Below are 18888 nucleotides of genomic sequence, written 5' to 3'. Positions count from 1 at the left end.
GCTGAGGACGGAACCCAGGGCCTTGCGCTTTACCACTGAGCAAAATCCCCAACCCGCCTGTTTATTCTTTTTTTTAAACATTTATTTATTATGTATACGTCATACAGCTTTCTGTCTGCATGTATGCACCTGCAGGCCAGAAGAGGGCATCAGATCCTATTACAGATGGTTGTGAGCCACCATGTGGTTGCTGGGAATTAAACTCAGGACCTCTGGAAGAGCAGTCAGTGCTCTTAACCACTGAGCCATCTCTTCAGGCCCCCGGTCTGTTTATTCTTGATGTGTGTTTTATGTTTTTGGCTGTCAGGACAGTGCCTGGGCCCTAGCACTCCAACAAACTAGGCCTAGTAACAAATCTTGAAAGCAAATTAAAGACGGACTTTTTAGTGAAAACTAGAAAAAGATTTACTCAATATGGCTGTCTGTGTTGGGAAGTAGGACAAAGAGATGCAGTGACCTTCCAGGTCCTGACCTGAGGTTTAGGTGTAAGTAACGGCCAGAATCATGCATATCTAAGCAGTTCAGGGAGAGCAATGGGCTGATTCATCACTGACCCATCGCTGGCTTGGCTGCAGTCTCTTTGAAGGCAGTCAGACAAGAGGTCGGCATGGTGAGAAATCCCTTTCCCCAGGACAAGTCCCTCTTCTCGTTGGATCCAGGCTTCAACCTCTTGTGAGATTTCTGGGGAAAGTCCAATTGCTTTGTAAACGTTTGATGGTTAAAAGGAGACTGCAAGTGTTTCTTCAGAGGTTGTACTCTGAGAGACATGCCCTGGGGAGATGGCTCAATGGGTAGGAGCGCTTGCTATCAAAGCATGAAGTCCTGCGTTCATTATAGGTGAGAGCTTAAGAGAAGGAAGCAGCAGGGTATGGGCTTTGACACCTTTAACCCTGGCACTTGGCAGGCAGAGGCAGGTGCATCTCGAGTTCAAGGCTGGCTCGGTCTCTATAGCAAGTTCGGGGCCAGCCAGGGCTACACATAGACAGTATGCCTGAAAATGTGCTGAGGAGATGGGTGGAATAACTGTTATTAAACATAATTAGTGCTGTAATGATATGCTCAGTCCTCCCAGGAGCCCCCACTGCTGTTGTCCTAATACTGCGCTCAGTCCTCACCTTTATGAAGCTTTTGAAGCGGTGGATGTGGCCACTTACCAAGTTTCTGTGCATTCAGCTCTTTGCACCAGGCATTTGTCCATCTTGACATCGTTCATCACTTTTTTTTTTTTTTTTTTTGAGACGGTCACACCCTGGAGCTATGTAGGCCAGGCTGGCGCCTCAGTCATAGAGATCTGCCTGCCTGCCTCAGATGCTGGGATCAACCATGTTTTACACCAAGACCTTTCTTCTTTTTAAATGAGAAATTACCTCAACATTGTACTATGTAGTTCTAAAAGAAATAATGGGGAAGTAGAGTTTGTGTTGAACTGTTTATTCATTCATATGAACTGCGTAAGTTTTCCACATGACCTAGGATTTGCCTTCTGTTTGGTTTATTTGTAACGACTTGCTACAAATAAAGGTTGCATTTTACCTTTAACACTAACATGTTTTAAATATATATTTTTTAATTTTTTGAGATTATAATTATCGATTTCCCTCCCATTAAATGCATTATATATATTCATGTGTCTTCCCCACCCCTACCCTAACCTACGAAGTGCCATCTTCTGGCGGAATGGCATTATTGCATAGGACAGTAGTTCTGGATTTGGCAGTTTTGTCACTGAAAATGCAAATGTGGAAGTAACATACATGTGTAAGCAGAACGAGCAGGGATGTAGCTGGCAGTCCTGTCTTCCTCCTGTAGGACGTGTGCAGATAGAAGCCGCTATGCACGGCCTGGAAAGAGGCTCAGGCTGCTCTCAGGCAATGACCTTACAATGTACATTTTAGCTATACATAGTGTTTTAGATGCAAGTTATAAATCAAAATATCTGTGTGCTCTGCTTGGTTAGCATGTATGTACCTGTTCATGCAGGAGAATCCAAGGTCTTGTTTATTTAAAAAAAAATACTAACAGGAAAACTTTGTCTCTGGCATAGAAATGCTGTGTAATACTGATGTACTACGCTTTGATTGAGGATCCCTAAGAAAACATTGTCTCCAGCATAGAAATGCTGTGTAATACTGATGTACTACGCTTTGATTGAGGATCCCTAAAGCCTCAGGCATCTGAATACGTAGTCCCGGCTGCAGTGCTGCTGGTGAGGGTTAGGTGGAATAGCTTGGGAGTAGAACTAGCACTGAGGTGGGCTTTGAAAGTAGGAAGCCTCGCTTACTTCCAGTTCACTCTCCGATTCATGCTTGTGGCCGAGGGCGTGAGTTCTCAGCTTCTTGCTGCTGCTTGGTACCATGCTTCTCCACCAGGATAGATTTTTATCCCTATAGAACTGTAAGCCCAAATACCCACCTCCCACAAATGAGTTGACTTGGTCATGGTATTTTATTACAGCAACAGAATAGTAACTAATACAGGAATCGCAAATAGTTCAGTCCCCACACCCCCCAGAAAAGAAAAAACCTAAAGAAAAAATTCATGTTCTTTAAAATGTCAGGAAGTCTTCTCACCATATAGGTGGACCTTAGTCTGAGCTCTCTGATCACTGTTTAATGGACACTAACTAGCCTACCTTTTGGCCTTTGTCTGCAAAAGGAGCTGTAGGGTTGAGTGTCAGGAGCCTAGGATAGGCTAAGGCTAGCAGGTAGCCTTCCTGGAGGTGGCCTACTGCTTCTGCATGGTCTGTGATGGGTGGGCTCTATGAGGCAAGGTCCCAAAGAGACTTCACCTGCTGATGGCTTCTTGGAGCTGATATGCCTTTCCTGTCATTATTAATATAATAATCTCTGGGCATGACCCCACCGTGTTGACCAGATTTTCTGCAGATCAACATAAAGATGAATCTTCATGAATTAATGCCGTTTGGATGAATGATTTTTATAGAATTCTTGATTTGATTAAAATAATTTTAGGAAGAAAATTTTTAGAGATGGTCTTAGTTCTTTGCTAGAAAGATGTAATAAAGTTAGAATCAAGAATAGAATGTGCCTACTCCTCATAATAGTAAGTAAAGTCTGCATAATAAGAAATACGAGCTTCCATAATTACACTAAAAAGAGGAATAGGCTTGCAACAAATTTGTGTTCAAGGCTAAAATATTTAGGTCCATGGATAAAGCCACAGGTGTGCACTATGACTAGGCCAGGCCATGTAAAAACTGTTGCCTTAAATGTATGATAAGCATAGAGAATAAATCACTGCTTTGAACTGAAAGTCGACATCTTTCTGCAACTCCCATTTTATGTAACATGTCTGAGATATCGGAGGTAATTTTCTAAGAGCTTTTGTCTAAGCAGGGATAAAAAGGCCAAAGAAGTAAGGTTGGTGGGTTGGTGGCTCTGCCCCATCCATCCATCCATTCATACGTCCATCCATCCATCCACCCATGCATCCATCCATCCACCCATGAATCCATCCATCATGTATGCGCGTTTGTAATGTATGAAGGTATATGTGTAAGTATGTAAGCACACGTGAATATTTGTGGAGTTGATGAGACAGATGGCTGGGCCCAGCCAGAGTGGGTATGTATGAATATATGTTTAAAAAACATAAAAAGCTAAAAGCAATAAATAAAAAGTGATGTAGACATTTCCCACCTCACCAAGTGTATGTGTTTTCTGTGTGAGTGAATCCTTCTTTCTTTTCTGGTTTACAAAGAGTTAACCCACCAAGTTAGTCAGGAACTCCTAGCAACTAGAAATAAATCCTTTACCTAATCTCCCTACTGTTAGCAGCAAGTGTCAGTAGGTCCAGAGGCCTGCAGCGTCTGACTTCAGAGTAACTTAAAGTCAAGCTAGGCGTATGTTATTATAGAAAACAACCCTAATATCTTGCAAGACCAAATCTTGTCCCTGCGGACACACTTTCCCCCTCGGCTACCTTCAAGGGAGAACCAGAGCTCCGGAGCTGGCCTCTGGCAGTTGGGAAGATGACTAAGTGGGTAAAAGTACTTGCTTCACAAGCCTACTGCCCTGCAGAGTTTGATCTCTGCAACTCCCGGAAACAGGTGTGGTAGCGAGCATGCACGGTCCCAGAATCCCTAGCGAGATGGGAGGCACAGGTGGGTTGGCAGCTAACTTGGTCGTGCCATCTTGTCTACGAGTCCAGCTGTCAGCCTATGCTTTGATGTGGTATTCTGTTATCCATGTATGCTCCTGTGTGCCACTTTTAGGTGTGATATGTTAGAGTTTAAAAAGCAGCCTATAAGTAAACAAATATAAATTCAGGTCAAAGTCCTTCCAATTCCTAAGACCTAAGCAAATCTAAGTTTGTTTTCTTTTTAAGTTTATAAGTTAAAAAGAAAGAAACAAACAAGTTGGATAGTGGTGGCACACACCTGTAATCTCAGCACTGAGGCAGAGGTAGCCAGATCTCTGTGAGTTCGAGGCCAGCTTAGTCTACAGAGCAAGTTCTAGGACAACCAGTGATACAGGCCTGGGCTGTCTCAACCTCCCCTCCCACTCAAAAAAAAAATATCCAGGACTGATAATACATTATCTTGTGCTACTATTAGATACTTAAATGTCAATGCCTTCATTTCAAAACCGTGTTCTGGGTTTTCATTACAATAATCTGTGCAAAAGTCGGTAAGTGTAGTAAAAGGCTGGTAGAACTGGACAGACAGGGTTTTGGGTTGTCCTTGGTATGATGTCCAGATTATATCCCAAAGAGTTGAGCAAGAGACATTACTGGGTGTCAGGATTCCCATTTGCAGGTTCTTAGTCTTGTTGATAAAAGAATTTAAGATTTATAAGGAAGCTTGACCATTAGATTTTGAAAGAAAACCCATACGGCAGGCAAGCTACGATCTGTCAGCAAATGGGGGAGAAGAAAGAAGGAAGAGCAAAGGAGATTTCCTCATCTCACGTGGGCTCAACTCAGGAACCAGAGGCTCACAGTCCCAGGGGGCACCCAGTGAGTCAATGGCTCTGAGTCCTTGTCTGCAAACTTGGCATTCACGGCTGATAAAGGGCGAAGGGTTTGTTCTCAGAATCTCAGCATGTGACTCAGGCTGGCCTTTCACTCGCAGAGATCTGCCTGCCTCTGACTCCTGAATGCTAGATGCTAGGATTAAAGGCGCATGTTGCCATTCTTAGTAGTGAAGGTTTTCTAATCGCTTTTATTTTAAAATATTTCTGTTACATTTATTGTGTGCGTGTGTGTGTGTGTGTGTGTGTGTGTGTGTGTGTGTGTGTGTGTGTGTACTGGGAGAACATGTGGAGGTCAGATGGTACTTTGCAGTACTTTGATCTCCTCTCTATGACAGTTCCAGGGATCAGGCTTTCAAGCCAAGTGCCCCTATCCACTGAGCCAGCTCATTGGTCTACCTAAGATGAGTTGTTTTTTTTTTTTTTTAAGAGCTTATTAAAGAGTAAAAGTTTAAAAAAAGAAGGATTTTAGTTTACTAAAGAAAGCAGAGGTTGGGACAAGAGCCAGATCTCCAGAGAGGACCCAAGAGAGGACTATGGAAAAGGTTAGATTAGCTCCTTGATAGGAGATCCTAAGAATGGAGAAAAAAATCCAGGGCTACACTGTAGGGGCTTTTTCCAGGACATAAGGCAGAATCTGGACAAACACCAAGGGAATTTTATTGAGAGTTAATTCTCTGAGCATCACCTTCAGTCAGGGGAGAGCTTACCTGCTCTATACATGTTTCTCTGTTCCCAACCAAGGAGGTGACCGACCATTCACATTCACTGACTCTTCATCTGTTGCTCACTCAGGGGAAATGGGGGAGGGTGAAGCTCTCTTTGTCCATCTCTGACTTCTCTTGTCAGCTGTTGACCTGGCTTGTCTACTGGCCAGGTCACTAGTTGCTGATTTTAAAGATGGCGGTGGTCTCATGCTATGGTAGGGTCTGCTAGTCATTAATTCAACTCTATCTTTGTCCTCACCTTTATGTAGTAAGAATCACCATGTACTTGGAGCTAACTCTTGCTGCAGTTAATACAATGCGGCTGCAGCTTTTGTTGGTTACCTCATATCCAGCTCCTTGTGTACAGGAGTCTGGAGTGGCCTCTCTCCAGGTCAAGGGGAGCCATGCTTTGCCATAATTAAGTCTGTTACAACTGGCAGTATTAGGAGGTAGCACTATGAAAAGGTAACTATGCCTTGCTTAGGTTCCTGGGATTGAGTTAGGAGGTCACACATGGTGAGACCCTGCCTCAAAACAACCCCCCCCCCAAACAAACAAATGTAAAAATCCTAAAAAGCCCAACTAAGAAAACTGGATGAGTCTGCAATGTCTGAGACCAGTGACTGGACCAGGGAGGAAGGGCATTACTGACAAGATCAAAGGGAGGCAGGCAGCACCCACCGAGAGGAACTGTGCTTTGTACTTTCTCATTCAGTTGGTGGTTGAAGCTGGGTTCATGACTGGACAGTTTTTTTTCCACATGAGTTTAAGTTCTGTGGCTTCTCATGACCGAATATGATTTTTTTCTTAAGACCAAGAGAAAAGACAGTATTTTCATTATTTGTGCAATATAGAGCCATCATTTCGCTTTTCTTAAACAGTCTAAAAACTCTGCAGCTAGGGGCCAGTAAGATGGTAGGTAAAGGCACTTGTCGCCAAGCCTGACAATCGTAATTCAATTACTGAGGCTCTCGTGGCAGAAGGAGAGCAGGCCCTGTGAGTCTTCGGATCTCCAACTGCACCAAGGCATGAATACCCTGCCCCAATAAGGTGAGGATAGGGCCTTACATTGAAACAAGAATACAATGAATTCTTTGTTTTGTTTTGGAGACAGGGTCTCTCTGTGTAGCCTTGGTCATCTTGGACCAGGCTGGCTTCGAACCCAAGAGATTCATCCGCCTCTTCTTTCCTCGCACTGAGACTAAATTCGTAAGCCACCAGGGCTCGATGAATAGAATGACTTCTATTCAAAGACATCAAAACAATATCTAGCCAAGTAGCAGGCACAACAACAAATTCACCAAAGGGCCCTCTTCTGCACCCAGAAATGTTCTCAGTAAACAAAACAAACCCAGCAGCATAGCCACATTTTAAATTCATCTTCTGCATGTAGGGTGGCTTCTGGATGGGTAAAGTGGGATAAGCATTTTTGAACGAAGGAGGAACTAGAGAGACATACATACTTAGTACTACCTATAATTATTTTCAACATAAATACATGCATAATATATGGAAAAGAACTTAATGTTAACTACCAACGGGGTAAAGAAAAAAACAAAAAGAAAAAGAAAACTAATGACACAAAGGCAGGGAAAAGAATCACGACTTCAGAGGTCTTTCACCTAAACCCAACATTACTGTAGAGATAAATTTTCTCCCAGCCAGCTGCTATCTGCAAACCGCACTGGGCTTACATGAGCGCCCTGAACATGGAGTCCAAGAGATTCAAACTCTTTATATAGCTCAGGGTGACCTTGAACTTTTTCCTGTTCTGCTTTCACCTCTCCTGTGCTGGGTATTTTTCTGAGAGCCAAGAAACACCGAAACACCGGTTCCCCACCAAAGACCTAAAAGACAAGGAGTGCGCGCCTACTACCACGTGGAGAGATGCTACGCTTAAAGCCTCTAACTCCCGGACACACCCATACTGGGCCTCACAGGACGTTCGTTCGGCTTTACCGAAACCTCGCCTCTTGCTAGGCAACCGAATCTCCGCGGCGACCGGAACAGGAAGATGCGAGACTGCCCGGAACCGCGGAGGGCGGGCGCACGCAGTCTCTCTGGGCTCCGAGGAGACAAGGATACACAGCGTCCCGGTCGCCATGAAAACAGGCCACACCCCGGCGGTCCCGGCCCGTGCCTGCCCAGTGCGCAGACGCGCGCGCCGTTCCGCGCAGGAGCAGTGAGGCTTGGAGCCCGCCAGCCCGTGTCTCCGGCGCCAGCTACGCCGCTGTGGCTGTCACTATGGCCCATTACAAAGTGAGGGGGGCGCGGCGTGGCTCGGGGCGTGCGGGCGGCGCCGGGTGGGAGTTGGGGCGCGTGCAGGGCTTGGGGCCGGCGGCGGGGCGCGCCGTCTTCCTGCTCCGGCCCTGGGCTCCGGTCCCTGACCCGCCGTGTCTCCTCAGGCCGCCGACTCGAAGCGCGAGCAGTTCCGGAGGTACTTGGAGAAGTCGGGGGTGCTGGACACGCTGACGAAAGGTGAGCGGAGGCGGGCGGCTGCAGCCAAGGTCCGCGCGCTCTTGACCAGGTGGGGCCCGCCCGGGGACTAGCGAGGCCTTGGGGTCCCGTGGGTCGAGCGCACACCGGCCGCGGGACTTTGCCTCACCCCCGTGGTCGCTCTCTGCCCGGGACTGAAACTCTTGCAGCTGTTGCAAAGTCTCTCCAACTTCCGTTGCTTTCCCTCGAGCAGTCGCAGTGGACACGTTAGCAAGAGACCTTGAGGTCCCAATTGCTCCCGCCGTATAGTGTGCGGGATTTTACAAATTTTTCTTTTGGACAAAGGCAACTAAGAAAATTACTGGATTTGAAAGTGGGTTATTAAGTGGCTCTAGTCCCCGAAGCTGGAGAGTATCACAGACAGTTTGGGCTGTGGCTTTTCAACTCTTTCAGCCTGTAGTAATTCCTACTTTGTGTAGATATCATAATTAAAGTGGAACTACAATTTGAAAAGTGCTTCAGAGCACATAAAAATGGCTATACTCTTTACTTTAAAACAATGGAAGATTACTTTTAAAGTGCATCCCTTCCTTTCTGGGAGTAAGGTTAGAGAGTATGGTGATTGAACCCAAGGATTCCCGGAAAGAGAATACAGCTAAACTGTCCTTAACAGTATATTGAATACCTGCTACGTGTTGAGTAAGAACTCAACATTGCTTGGTGTTTCCAAGGGAATAGAATGGAATGGCTGGCAGGGATTGAACCCTTGGTCCTTTTGAGAATAGGAGGTGTCTGGGAAATAATTTTGTATCTGCTTTTTAGCGAAACAAAAGCTAGGGGAAAATTTGGAAGGACTTAGAAGAAAGCAGGGCTTTTAATTCTTTTACATGGATGAACTGACAAGTTAGAATTACTACTAATTTCCTTATGTAGTTTTGCAAGTCGATGTGAGCAACATATAAGGAACTACTCTATGAGACCACTGTACTTTGTGGCATCGGAAGTGTCACAGATGGCTTGGAATTCTGGTAAAAACCCCTCATGTTTCTTTGATGTGATGATCTTATTCCAGCCTTGTGTTCTGGGTACCAAGGGCACAGCCACGGACATGTCCCTGCTTTTGGGAGCTTGTTAGGGACACACACACTATAACACAGTGCCAGCTAGTGGTAGACATATAATTTTAACCATAGCCAGGATAAAGGTGTGACATTTTACATGGAGTAGCAGAGGGCAGACCTTGAACAGAATTTAAAGTATAGATAAGTATAAAATTTGAAATCTCAATTGCTCCCAAATCTGTAACTTACTGAGCATTGATGTGGAAAATCCCATACTTGACTACATAAATTATGTCAGTCATAATTCAGGAGCCTAGGAGTATGTACTTGTTCAAGACCATGTTCATCTTATGTGGATGAGGTCCGAATGGAATGTAAGTGAAGTTCAAGTTTCCGCTTGGACCTCATCCCCAAAACATCTCATTATTCATGAGTAGACATTTCAACCTCTGGAGATAAACACTGATACACTTTTGATCCCAAATAATCTGTGTGGGTAGGGCAGGGGGAAAGAAGTGGATGCGGTGAGTGGACAGGCGAGGGCAGTACAAGGCAGATGGACAGCAACTGGAGATAACTGAATGCAGGCTGTTTAAGAGAATGGAAACCAATTTTTTTTTTTTTCTTTTCTATTTTTCAGAGCTGGGGACTGAACCCAGGGGCGCTCTACCACTGAGCTAAATCCCCAACCCCGGAAACCAATTTTAAAGGGTCAAACATAGATGCTTTATATACGTTTACATCTTCCTATCAGCAACATTTCAGAGAGGATTTAAAGTTGTTTTTAACATCAAAACAATGTAAGAAGCCAGGCATGGTGACATGTTTTTAGTGCTCTAGTGAGGGAAGGCCGATCGGCATTCACTGCTTGCCTGGAGCGCATATCAAGACCTGTCTCTCTCTAAAACAGTAAACGAGAGCTAGGCTAGAGAGATGGCTTAGAGGTTAAGACTACCTGATATACAGCTACAGGGACTAAAGTCGAGATACCGGCACTCATGTACTAAACCAGGCGGTCTGTGTGTTCCCAGCCTAGCCAAAAGGCTGGGAGACCTTGTCTCAAAGGTTTGAGGCATATGCAGAAGACTGTCGACATCTTGTTTCATTTCTAATTGCACTTGACCAGTTGAAATAGGAGGACTGCTTGAGTCTGTGACCAGCCTTGGATAAAGAGTAAAACTACATCTTTTTTTTTTTTGGTTCTTTTTTTCGGAGCTGGGGACCAAACCCAGGTAAGCGCTTCCTAGGTAAGCGCTCTACCACTGAGCTAAATCCCCAGCCCCAAAACTACATCTTAAAAACAAAAAACCAAACTTAACTAACCAGCCAAAAAACAAAAACAAACAAACAAGCAAAAACAACAACAAAAAAAACCAAACAAACCCAAAACCAAAACCCAAATTGTATAACCTTCTAGACAAAAGCATCCAGGAAGAAGGTTGAATGGATGGAATAGCATTTTAGTTATTCTGAGCAGGGTAGCAAACTTTAAAAGGCTCTAAGTACCTTGGCTGCTAAGGGCTAGCCAGAAGGCTCAGCAGGTGAAGGTGCTTGCTGCCAAGCCAAGTGGACCTGAGTTTGATTCGCAGAGGGTATAGGTCCCTGAACTGTGTCCTCTGATTTCTACCCCCCTCCCCAATATTGTAACTAATAACAGTAAATTTAGCTTCTAAAGCAAAAGCGAATATGATTTGGTTGAATTCTCTTCAGATAAGAAGCACAATTATTCCACAGAAAAGAACACAAAACTTAACACTTTGTAGCTCCAGCCTTGCAGACACCAAGGCAGGAATTTGGGAGCTGGAGGGAAGGGGGGATGCAGTGATGGAAGGAAAAGGCAAGAGCACTAATAGTCACACCCTGTAGATTCTAGCCGGCCTAGTGGTGCATGTGTTTAATCTCAGCACCTGGGAGGCAGCACTCACAGAGGCTGGCAGTTTCTGTGAGTTCAAGGCCACCCTAGTTTACATAGTTTCAGGACAGCAAGGGCTGCACAGAGAGATGCCATCTTTAAAAGTAAGTAAATAATGACTAAGACTCCGTACAGATCAGTGGAAGTAAATGAAGAAACACTTTTAAATGTATTTTTTTAAAGCAAAAAAGTAGTAGTAGAGATTTGAGATAATGTAACATACTAAGAGATGGTCAGATAGTTGTGATATAAATGTGGATTTCTCAAAAAACTGTGTATTTTGGTGTAAAAGTGCTTACTCACTTGACGTTTTTCATATTGTCTGTACTTTAAGTCATTAAAACTCGAAAACCCAGCACAGGTACATTGGTTTACAACAGGATTTCTTAATTTGGACTCTCAAGTTATGCACATTGAAGTTACATATTTTACTTTTGTCAGATTTTTATAACACTTGTATTGGGGGGGTGTGCTGAGGCAGGAGGATTGCCATGAGTTTGAGGCTAGCTGGTAGTACAATAGTGAATTGTAGGTCAGCTTGGGTTACCTGTCTCAGCTACACACTGACTCAAGCATACACAGCCTTAGGAGAGTTTTTCAAATTGTCCTCAGCACAAGTGTGGAGACCTTGCCCCCTGCATATTGAATCCTTGTTCAGTAGGTGAGAGACAGTGTTGACAGGAAGTGCTAGCACATTGTTAATGCCAGTCTGAGCATGTTGACTGTGGTAACGTTTTTTGGTTGGTGCCTAGCTTGTCATACATGAAACTTAATTCTTGAACGTTTCAAATGGAATGCTGTTAATTACCTAAAATGTCTTCAAGTACATTACATTAGATTTTTTGTTTTTGAGACAGGGCTCCTTGTAGTCCAGGTCTCCAGCTCATTGCTTTTCCAGGAATGATCTTGAACTCCTTATTCCCCTGCTTCACCTCCTTAGTACTGAGAGTACAGGTATGGGTACCCAGCTTTCTTCTGGGCCATTTTCCACGTCCCACTTAAGTCAGGCTTGTATACAGCATTCAGGAGTGACCCTGCCACCTCCTTGCTTTCAAACTGTTGAAATAATGTTTGTAAGTCCTTAGGATCAAAATTCAGCTAAGCTTTTCTCAGTTGTCTCAGTCTGGCCCCAGACTATCTTTCCTTTTATTACCCACAACCCCACAACATACTTGACCTGTTGGTTCCCTTGTATATGCTTTGAGATTTTCCATTTAATCTGAAACATAGCTAGGTCTCAGATCTGCCTCTGATGCTGAGTATTCTAAACTCACTAACCACTATTACAGCTGAGTATTCTCTTAGTTCCTTATCTTTTACGACGGATTGATGAGTTTGTTGCTAGCAAGGGTACTGTCTGACTTGTTCACCACTGTATGGACAGGACAGTCTTAGTAATCTGCTTACCGTACAGCAGGCAGACAGTATTTACTGAGTTTCAGAATATTTCAGCCGTCTACACTGGAGACTTAATTGTTCTTTCTCTTTGATTTGCAGTGTTGGTAGCCTTATATGAAGAACCAGAGAAGCCCACCAGTGCTCTGGAGTATCCTTTTCATCTCTGAAGGGAAAAAGCCATATTTCTGACATTTTTATTTATTCACATATATAATGCGCTTTCAATACTTTGTTTGTTGAAAAGTTCTTTTGACTCTTCACCTGACCTTGGACAACCGCTGTGGTGTGGTGGTGACTGTCCTGGCCCATTCTGCTCTGAGTATGTTCTTAACACTGATGTCAGCTTTTTAAAGCATCACTTAGGAGCTGCCACCCCGGAGAACCCAGAAATAGAGCTGCTTCGCCTAGAATTGGCAGAAATGAAAGAGAAATATGAAGCTACTGTAGAAGAAAATAAAAAACTGAAAGCAAAGGTAAATTTAAAAACCAAATTCAAATTAAAAAGTAATCTTGCCTCTAATGATTATCTGACCAATCCTTACTGCAGGCCAGGGATGTAGCTCAGTGGTCGAGCGTCTTTCTGGCATGTGTAGAAGAAGGTCCTGGGTTCCATCTGTAGCATGATAAAACCAGAGTAAACAACTAAACCCAAAACTCCACTAATGGGTAGCAGGGAGGGACAGTATCAGTTTCAGTCAGATCCATGGCAAACTTAAGCCTCATCTAGAAAAGTCCCAAGACCGATAAAAAGTTGGATAGGCAAGTATAGTCACGAAAAGGGAGTGAGAATCTACATCAATGAAAAGGTGGGGACACTGGCTGATACTGCTTAAAGTAAGTTCTTAAGCCGTTTAGGTCAGTCTAGGCCACTGCGTTGTTAAGACACAGTCTGCATTGTCTGAAGCATGCTAGCTCCAGGTTCTCAAAAGGATGGAAGTAAGCTGTACTCGACTTTATCTAGAGCTGAAATTTGCCTTTGCTCAAATTCCCATAAACGTGAGCATCAATCAGAGTCTGAGGTTTATCACATTCCGAACCACACGATGTAATTCCCAGTCTGAACCTAATTGAAAGAGGTCAAGTCTTCTGAAGTCTAGTGTTCTTGTAAGCAGTCACAAATTTCTATAAAAGAAAAGGCAAGGTTTTAAATCACTAAGGATGCTGAGATCTTTAGTTGGTAGTTGCTCTGTAGACCAGGATAGCTTGAAACTCAGGGCAGACCTGCCTCTGCCTCTCTGTTGCTGATGTAAAACTTCCTGGCACTTTTAAAGTCAGACATCGGCTTCCCATCGGCTGACCATACTAACAGAACCATGCAGTGACTGAACAGTTCAGTCGTGAACTGAGGCGTGAGTTTAGTTCCCCAGCAATGCTAAAGATTTATACAAAAAAGGCTTTTGTTAGGTTTAATTGTACTCAACCTTAAGTAAGTGAATGGTTTAAGAAGGATAATACGGAAATTGATTACTGACTCAACTAAGTTGAATATATTATCTAATTTCATTGTATTACTAAGTTTTTTACCCAACTTAAATAAAATTCATCTAAATCCTCTGTCTTTGCCCCATAGCTTGTTCAGTATGAACCACCTCAGGAGGAGAAGCGTGCTGAATAGGATTCTTCTCAGTTGAAAAGACACTGAAAACTGGTTTTGTATCACTTGAATAGCTTGTATAGTATATGATCTTTCCTGAAAAGATGCTATAAACTTTTAATATGTTAAATTCACTCATCACACTTTAATGTTATAAACACATATACATAGAATCACCAATAAAAACTCAATATAACTTTCTTTGGGTCTTAAAGCAGGAGAATCCAAAGTAGATCGTGAAGAAAAGCTAAAGAGCCACCTAACTTTTCACCCTGACAGCATTTTATTTATTACTCAGTTAGGAATAATGGTACTGGTTGTATTTTAGCTAGAAGATTTAGCATGGAGCTATTCCTTGGTCCAGGACTTGAGCATAGTAGGCACACTCATTCTTGACAGCGTATATTTCCTGGAGACAGCTGGACATATCTGTGATGTACAGTGCTTTTGCATGGGTTCCCATGCACTTGCTCTTTTATAGAAATCGAGAACAAACAGCTCTTCTTTGCCACCACTTTGCCTTAGACAACTGTGCGTGCCAGTGTGAACTCTGACACCACGTTTTCCTTCTATGCAATCATGCCTATCTGATAATGCTGCCTTGCTGTGTGTGCGTTAGTGTGTTCTGGTTGCACATTAGTCTGGGTCATTTTCAGTTTGTGTAATGCTGCAGCTACCTTTGATTGTAATTTACATGCTTCCCACAGGACTACACTCTTACTCTGCCTGCCTTCCTTAGTTGAGCACAGAAGAGAGATAAAATTCTGGGTTCATACACAAACTGGGATGGGAAAGGAGATGAACTGTCTATGTCACAGATAATTATAGTATGTAATTATATAGTGATTTCTTTCCCCTCAAACATTTTTTTGAGCCTTGAATTCACTTTATTATCCCCGTGAAGTAGGTAGGGCAAGTAAAGGGAAGGTTGGGTATTGAATTTTTAGGCCAAAGACTGACACACAGATTTGTTGCTAACTGTAGAAACCTGAGTAGGTCAGTTAATGGTTTGGAGATCCCCTATCCTCATCTGTACCATGAAAACATTTGCTGCCTACCTCACAGGGTTGTTGTGAGGTCAAATGAGAGAATGTATATGAAAGATTTGTAAATGGTAAATACTTGTTTTGTTAATCCTTTTCTTTCTTTTTTGGTAGGGGACAGTCTCATGTACCAAGGGCTGGCCTTTAATTCCTGCCTCCAACTCACAAATGCTGGGATTATAGGCATTCCCACTCCATCCGGCCCTTTCCCTTTTTCCTGGCAAGAATCACAGTCAGAGGTGTTGTTGATTACTTGCCTTCTTCCCTGACAGGCACATAAGCCCTTCTATACCACATCTTCTAGCCTTGTCTTTAAACTTTGATCATAGCACACATCCAGTCAAAGCTGGTTTAACCAGTCGAGGTACTGGCACCTGCTGGAAACTCTGACCAAGCCATTTACCAAGGCATTGCAATCAGTCACATTGGCAGGACTGTGGCAATGGCCTGCATTTTTTCTAGGCACACATTTGTTTCTGGAAGGTGGCCAGATACTGAAAGAACATGTAGCTGGGCAGATTCTCTTTGTTTACCAATTTAGGTGCCTTCTGGAATGGATATCACTGGGCTAAGTGCTGGTGAGACACATGCAAACATCGACAAGGTGGTTAGGATGTGCAAAGAATTGTAGGCATAATGAATGAAACAGGGCCCCATGAGAATTTGGTAGAGAGAGGACTTAGCTTCTTAGTGGTTTGTATGGCCATTATTTTGTTGATACTGATAACTACATTTTGTTTTCTGGCTACTAGTCTTCCCCACTCCTCTTGTGGTACTATTCACTCATTCATTCATTCATCTCACTGTAAATATTATGTAGCTGTGATTGGCCTGGAACTATGTAGCTGATGGTAGCCTCAAACTCAAGATTCTCATTCCTCTGCTTCCCAAGTGCTGGGATTAAAGCTGTGTACTACCCTGCCGGGTTTAATGTTATATATGTCAGTAGGTCTGTGACTGTCTTGAACCATTCTGTTGCACATTAGTTGCAGTGTGTGGGCTAGATTACCACCTGTAGGTGGAACTGACTTGAGCCAGCCATTGATACTGAAGAATTCAAAGTCTGGGCCTGGAAAGATTGCTCAGTGCTTAAGTGCACTGACTGCTCTTTCAGAGGTCCTGAGTTCAATTCCCAGCATCCACATGATGGCCCACAACCGCCTATAGTGGTTGTGCCCTCTTCTGACATGCAGATATACACAGATAGAACACTCATACATTTAAAAAGTCAATCAATAAAGAATAAATACAACCAGTCTATCTTAGAAACAAAGATTTTGAGGTTACTGGGCATGGTTAGCCACCAAGTTCGGGTCCTCTCTAGGACCACTGAACCCCTCTTCCAACATTTCTTCCTATTAAGGACTTGAATGAAGACCGTATACAAGATGATGCTGAATGGAACAGGAAATGTAAGCCATCAGTTCAGTTCCCGTGGCACTTCAGCTTCTTCATCTATGAGATAGAAATTAGGGGCTATAGACATGGCTCATGGGATGTGGTTAGGTGCAGGCCTGAAGAACTCAGTTCAATCCCTGAATCATCTCCTGAGAGTTGTCCTTCTGCATGTGCACACCTGCATGCATACAATGCATATAAAATTAAAAAGTTCTAACCAGACATGATTGTCCATGCCTATAATCCTAGCACTTGAAGGCAAGAGGGCTAGGGATTTTAGAATTATCTCTGACAGTAAGTCAGAGGCCAGCCTTGGCTATGTAAGACCGTCTTGATAACCACCCCATAAAAGGTATGTGTGTATTTGTGTATGTATGTGTCTTCACATCTTGTCTACCTTACAAGGCTAATGTCAGGATCAGATTAAATACATTGGATGCAAAAGTGCCTTGCAAACTGTAAAGGACCACCTGCAGGTCAGTCAGTAGTGCTGCCACATCTGTAAATACCAGAGTTGAGAAGGTTGGGTGTAGACTACTTTGGAACAGGTTTGAACATGAAAATCTGGAGTACCTATACTGCTGGGCACAAACAAGTATCAAATTCTATAGTGGTTAAAATAAATAGTTACACAAGTGAACAGGAGTTTTGATAAAATACTAGTTCTGGTGATCTCTAATATGAGCCACTTATACTCCAAGGAAGCTTAAAAAAACCCATTTTAGAGAACAGAAATACTGTCCAGGTGCTGCTAAATACGTCTTTATTCTAAAAGTCCTATTGTTACTCTGTAGGTACCAAGCATCTGAGGGATGCTGACAAGCATGAATGCATTTTAAGGAAGAATGATCAATAGGGAGAAGGGATGTGAAAGCATGGCTGAGTTGTTCAGTGTGGTTGTCCACCAGCTACAAAACTCAGTTCCTCAATCACACCACCAGCCCTTCTAGCATTCAGTGCACAAGTGGCAGCAGGTACTCTCCTGGACAGTTTAAACACGACCTCAAGTCCTGTAGAACAGTACTGTAGACGCCCTGATGGAAGCAACTGAAGATAACAGGGAACAGAGAAGACTTTCTGGGGCCTGGAGCTCACTGTTCTATCAGGTTGAGAAGACTTGGTGTGTAATAAAGACTGCATTTGAATAGTAGAAGGACTGTTGCGAAGAAGTGACTACTATTTTGTTCCACTTTAGGCTTTGAGGAGTTTGACTGTTGGCTTGAAGCTTAATTTTGACTGATTTTGATATTATAGCAGGGAATAATCCTAAACTTCTGGTCTTGCTTTTGCTTCCTTGGTGCTGTGATAACAGGCAAGTGCTACCAGGCCTGGAGTTAGGTAGTGCTGCAGATGGAACCTAGGGTTTCCTGAAAACTAGGCAAGCATTCTTCCAACTGAGCTGTATCCCCAACCCCTTGAATAAGAAACTTTATAAAAATTATTTATTTTTATTTTATGTGTATGAGTGTTTTGCCTGCATGTAATTTTGAGTACCACCTGTGTGTCTGGCATCCTCAGAGGCCAGAAGAGGGCACTGGATACCCTGATACTTTATAGTTGTGAGCCATTATATGGGTGCTGGGACTAAATGTGGGTCTCCTGCAAGAGCACCAAGTGCTTTTACCCACTGAGCCATCTCTGGAGCACAGAATAAAATTTATACAAAATAGAGCTTTGAAGATGGCTCAGTGGGCAAGCACTTGTCAAGTAAATGTGAGGTCTTGAGTTTGAACCCCCCAAACTCACATAAAGTTGAGCATATTTATGTCAGTAATCCCAGGGCTCCCACTGTGAGCTGGGAGGTGGATAGGAGTCAGCCCAGAAATGTACAGGCTAGCTAGCTTTGCATATGCAATGTTAAACAAAAAGAAGAAACTCTGTTCCAAAAATCAAGGTTAAAGTTTAGGAAAAGATACCTGTTATCCCATTATCCTACACTATCCCATTATCAAACATTCCGCCCAAAAACTTAACATTTTTATCATACGTTGAATGTGATTTCCCTTGGCAGAGCAGTTGGTTCTCTGAATCCATAGATTAAACCAACTGGATTGGAAATATTTGTGAGGAACTGTACTGAGCACGTGTAGACTTTTTTACAATCTAGTCAACAACTGTTTAGACACACATCCCAGTCTTTTAAAAAGGGGGTTTCTAGCTTAGGCTGTCAAGGATGTGTAGAGCAGGGTGACTTAGAACTTTTTGGGGGGAGTCCTACATCTGCCTCTGAAGTACTGAGATTTACAGATGTGTGCCATTATGTCTGGCAAAGACACCATTTAATTTTTTGTAGTACTTGTTATAATTAATGCAGATGATATAAAGTACATGGAGTGTGCATAGGTTCA

At 43.2% G+C, this 18888-nt stretch overlaps 1 protein-coding gene and 1 long non-coding RNA gene across 2 annotated transcripts in view; one reads left to right on the top strand and one right to left on the bottom strand.

Moving 5' to 3' along the window:
- The window catches only part of LOC116896954, a 44239-nt gene that overhangs the window by 24096 nt on the left and 1255 nt on the right, over positions 1 to 18888 (bottom strand). The window lies entirely within an intron of this gene.
- On the top strand, positions 7834 to 15233 carry Mycbp (MYC binding protein). Its single transcript, XM_032898502.1, has 5 exons — positions 7834 to 7957; positions 8104 to 8176; positions 12605 to 12653; positions 12849 to 12978; positions 14076 to 15233. The coding sequence occupies exons 1-5, from the start codon at positions 7943 to 7945 to the stop codon at positions 14118 to 14120; spliced, it is 312 nt and encodes a 103-aa protein (XP_032754393.1). The 5' UTR covers positions 7834 to 7942; the 3' UTR covers positions 14121 to 15233.

Source organism: Rattus rattus, chromosome 1 (assembly GCF_011064425.1).
Source record: "Rattus rattus isolate New Zealand chromosome 1, Rrattus_CSIRO_v1, whole genome shotgun sequence".
In the NCBI taxonomy this organism is placed as follows: Eukaryota; Metazoa; Chordata; class Mammalia; order Rodentia; family Muridae; genus Rattus; species Rattus rattus.
The sequence above is the reverse complement of the archived record's forward strand: the minus strand, read 5'-3'. Positions and strand labels throughout refer to the sequence as shown.

Excerpts from the sequence above, each read along its gene's own strand:
- Mycbp (XM_032898502.1), top strand. Across the intron at positions 12,654-12,848 it reads AAGCCCACCAGTGCTCTGGA|CTTTTTAAAGCATCACTTAG; the intron begins GTATCCTTTTCA and ends CACTGATGTCAG. Across the intron at positions 12,979-14,075 it reads ATAAAAAACTGAAAGCAAAG|CTTGTTCAGTATGAACCACC; the intron begins GTAAATTTAAAA and ends TTTGCCCCATAG.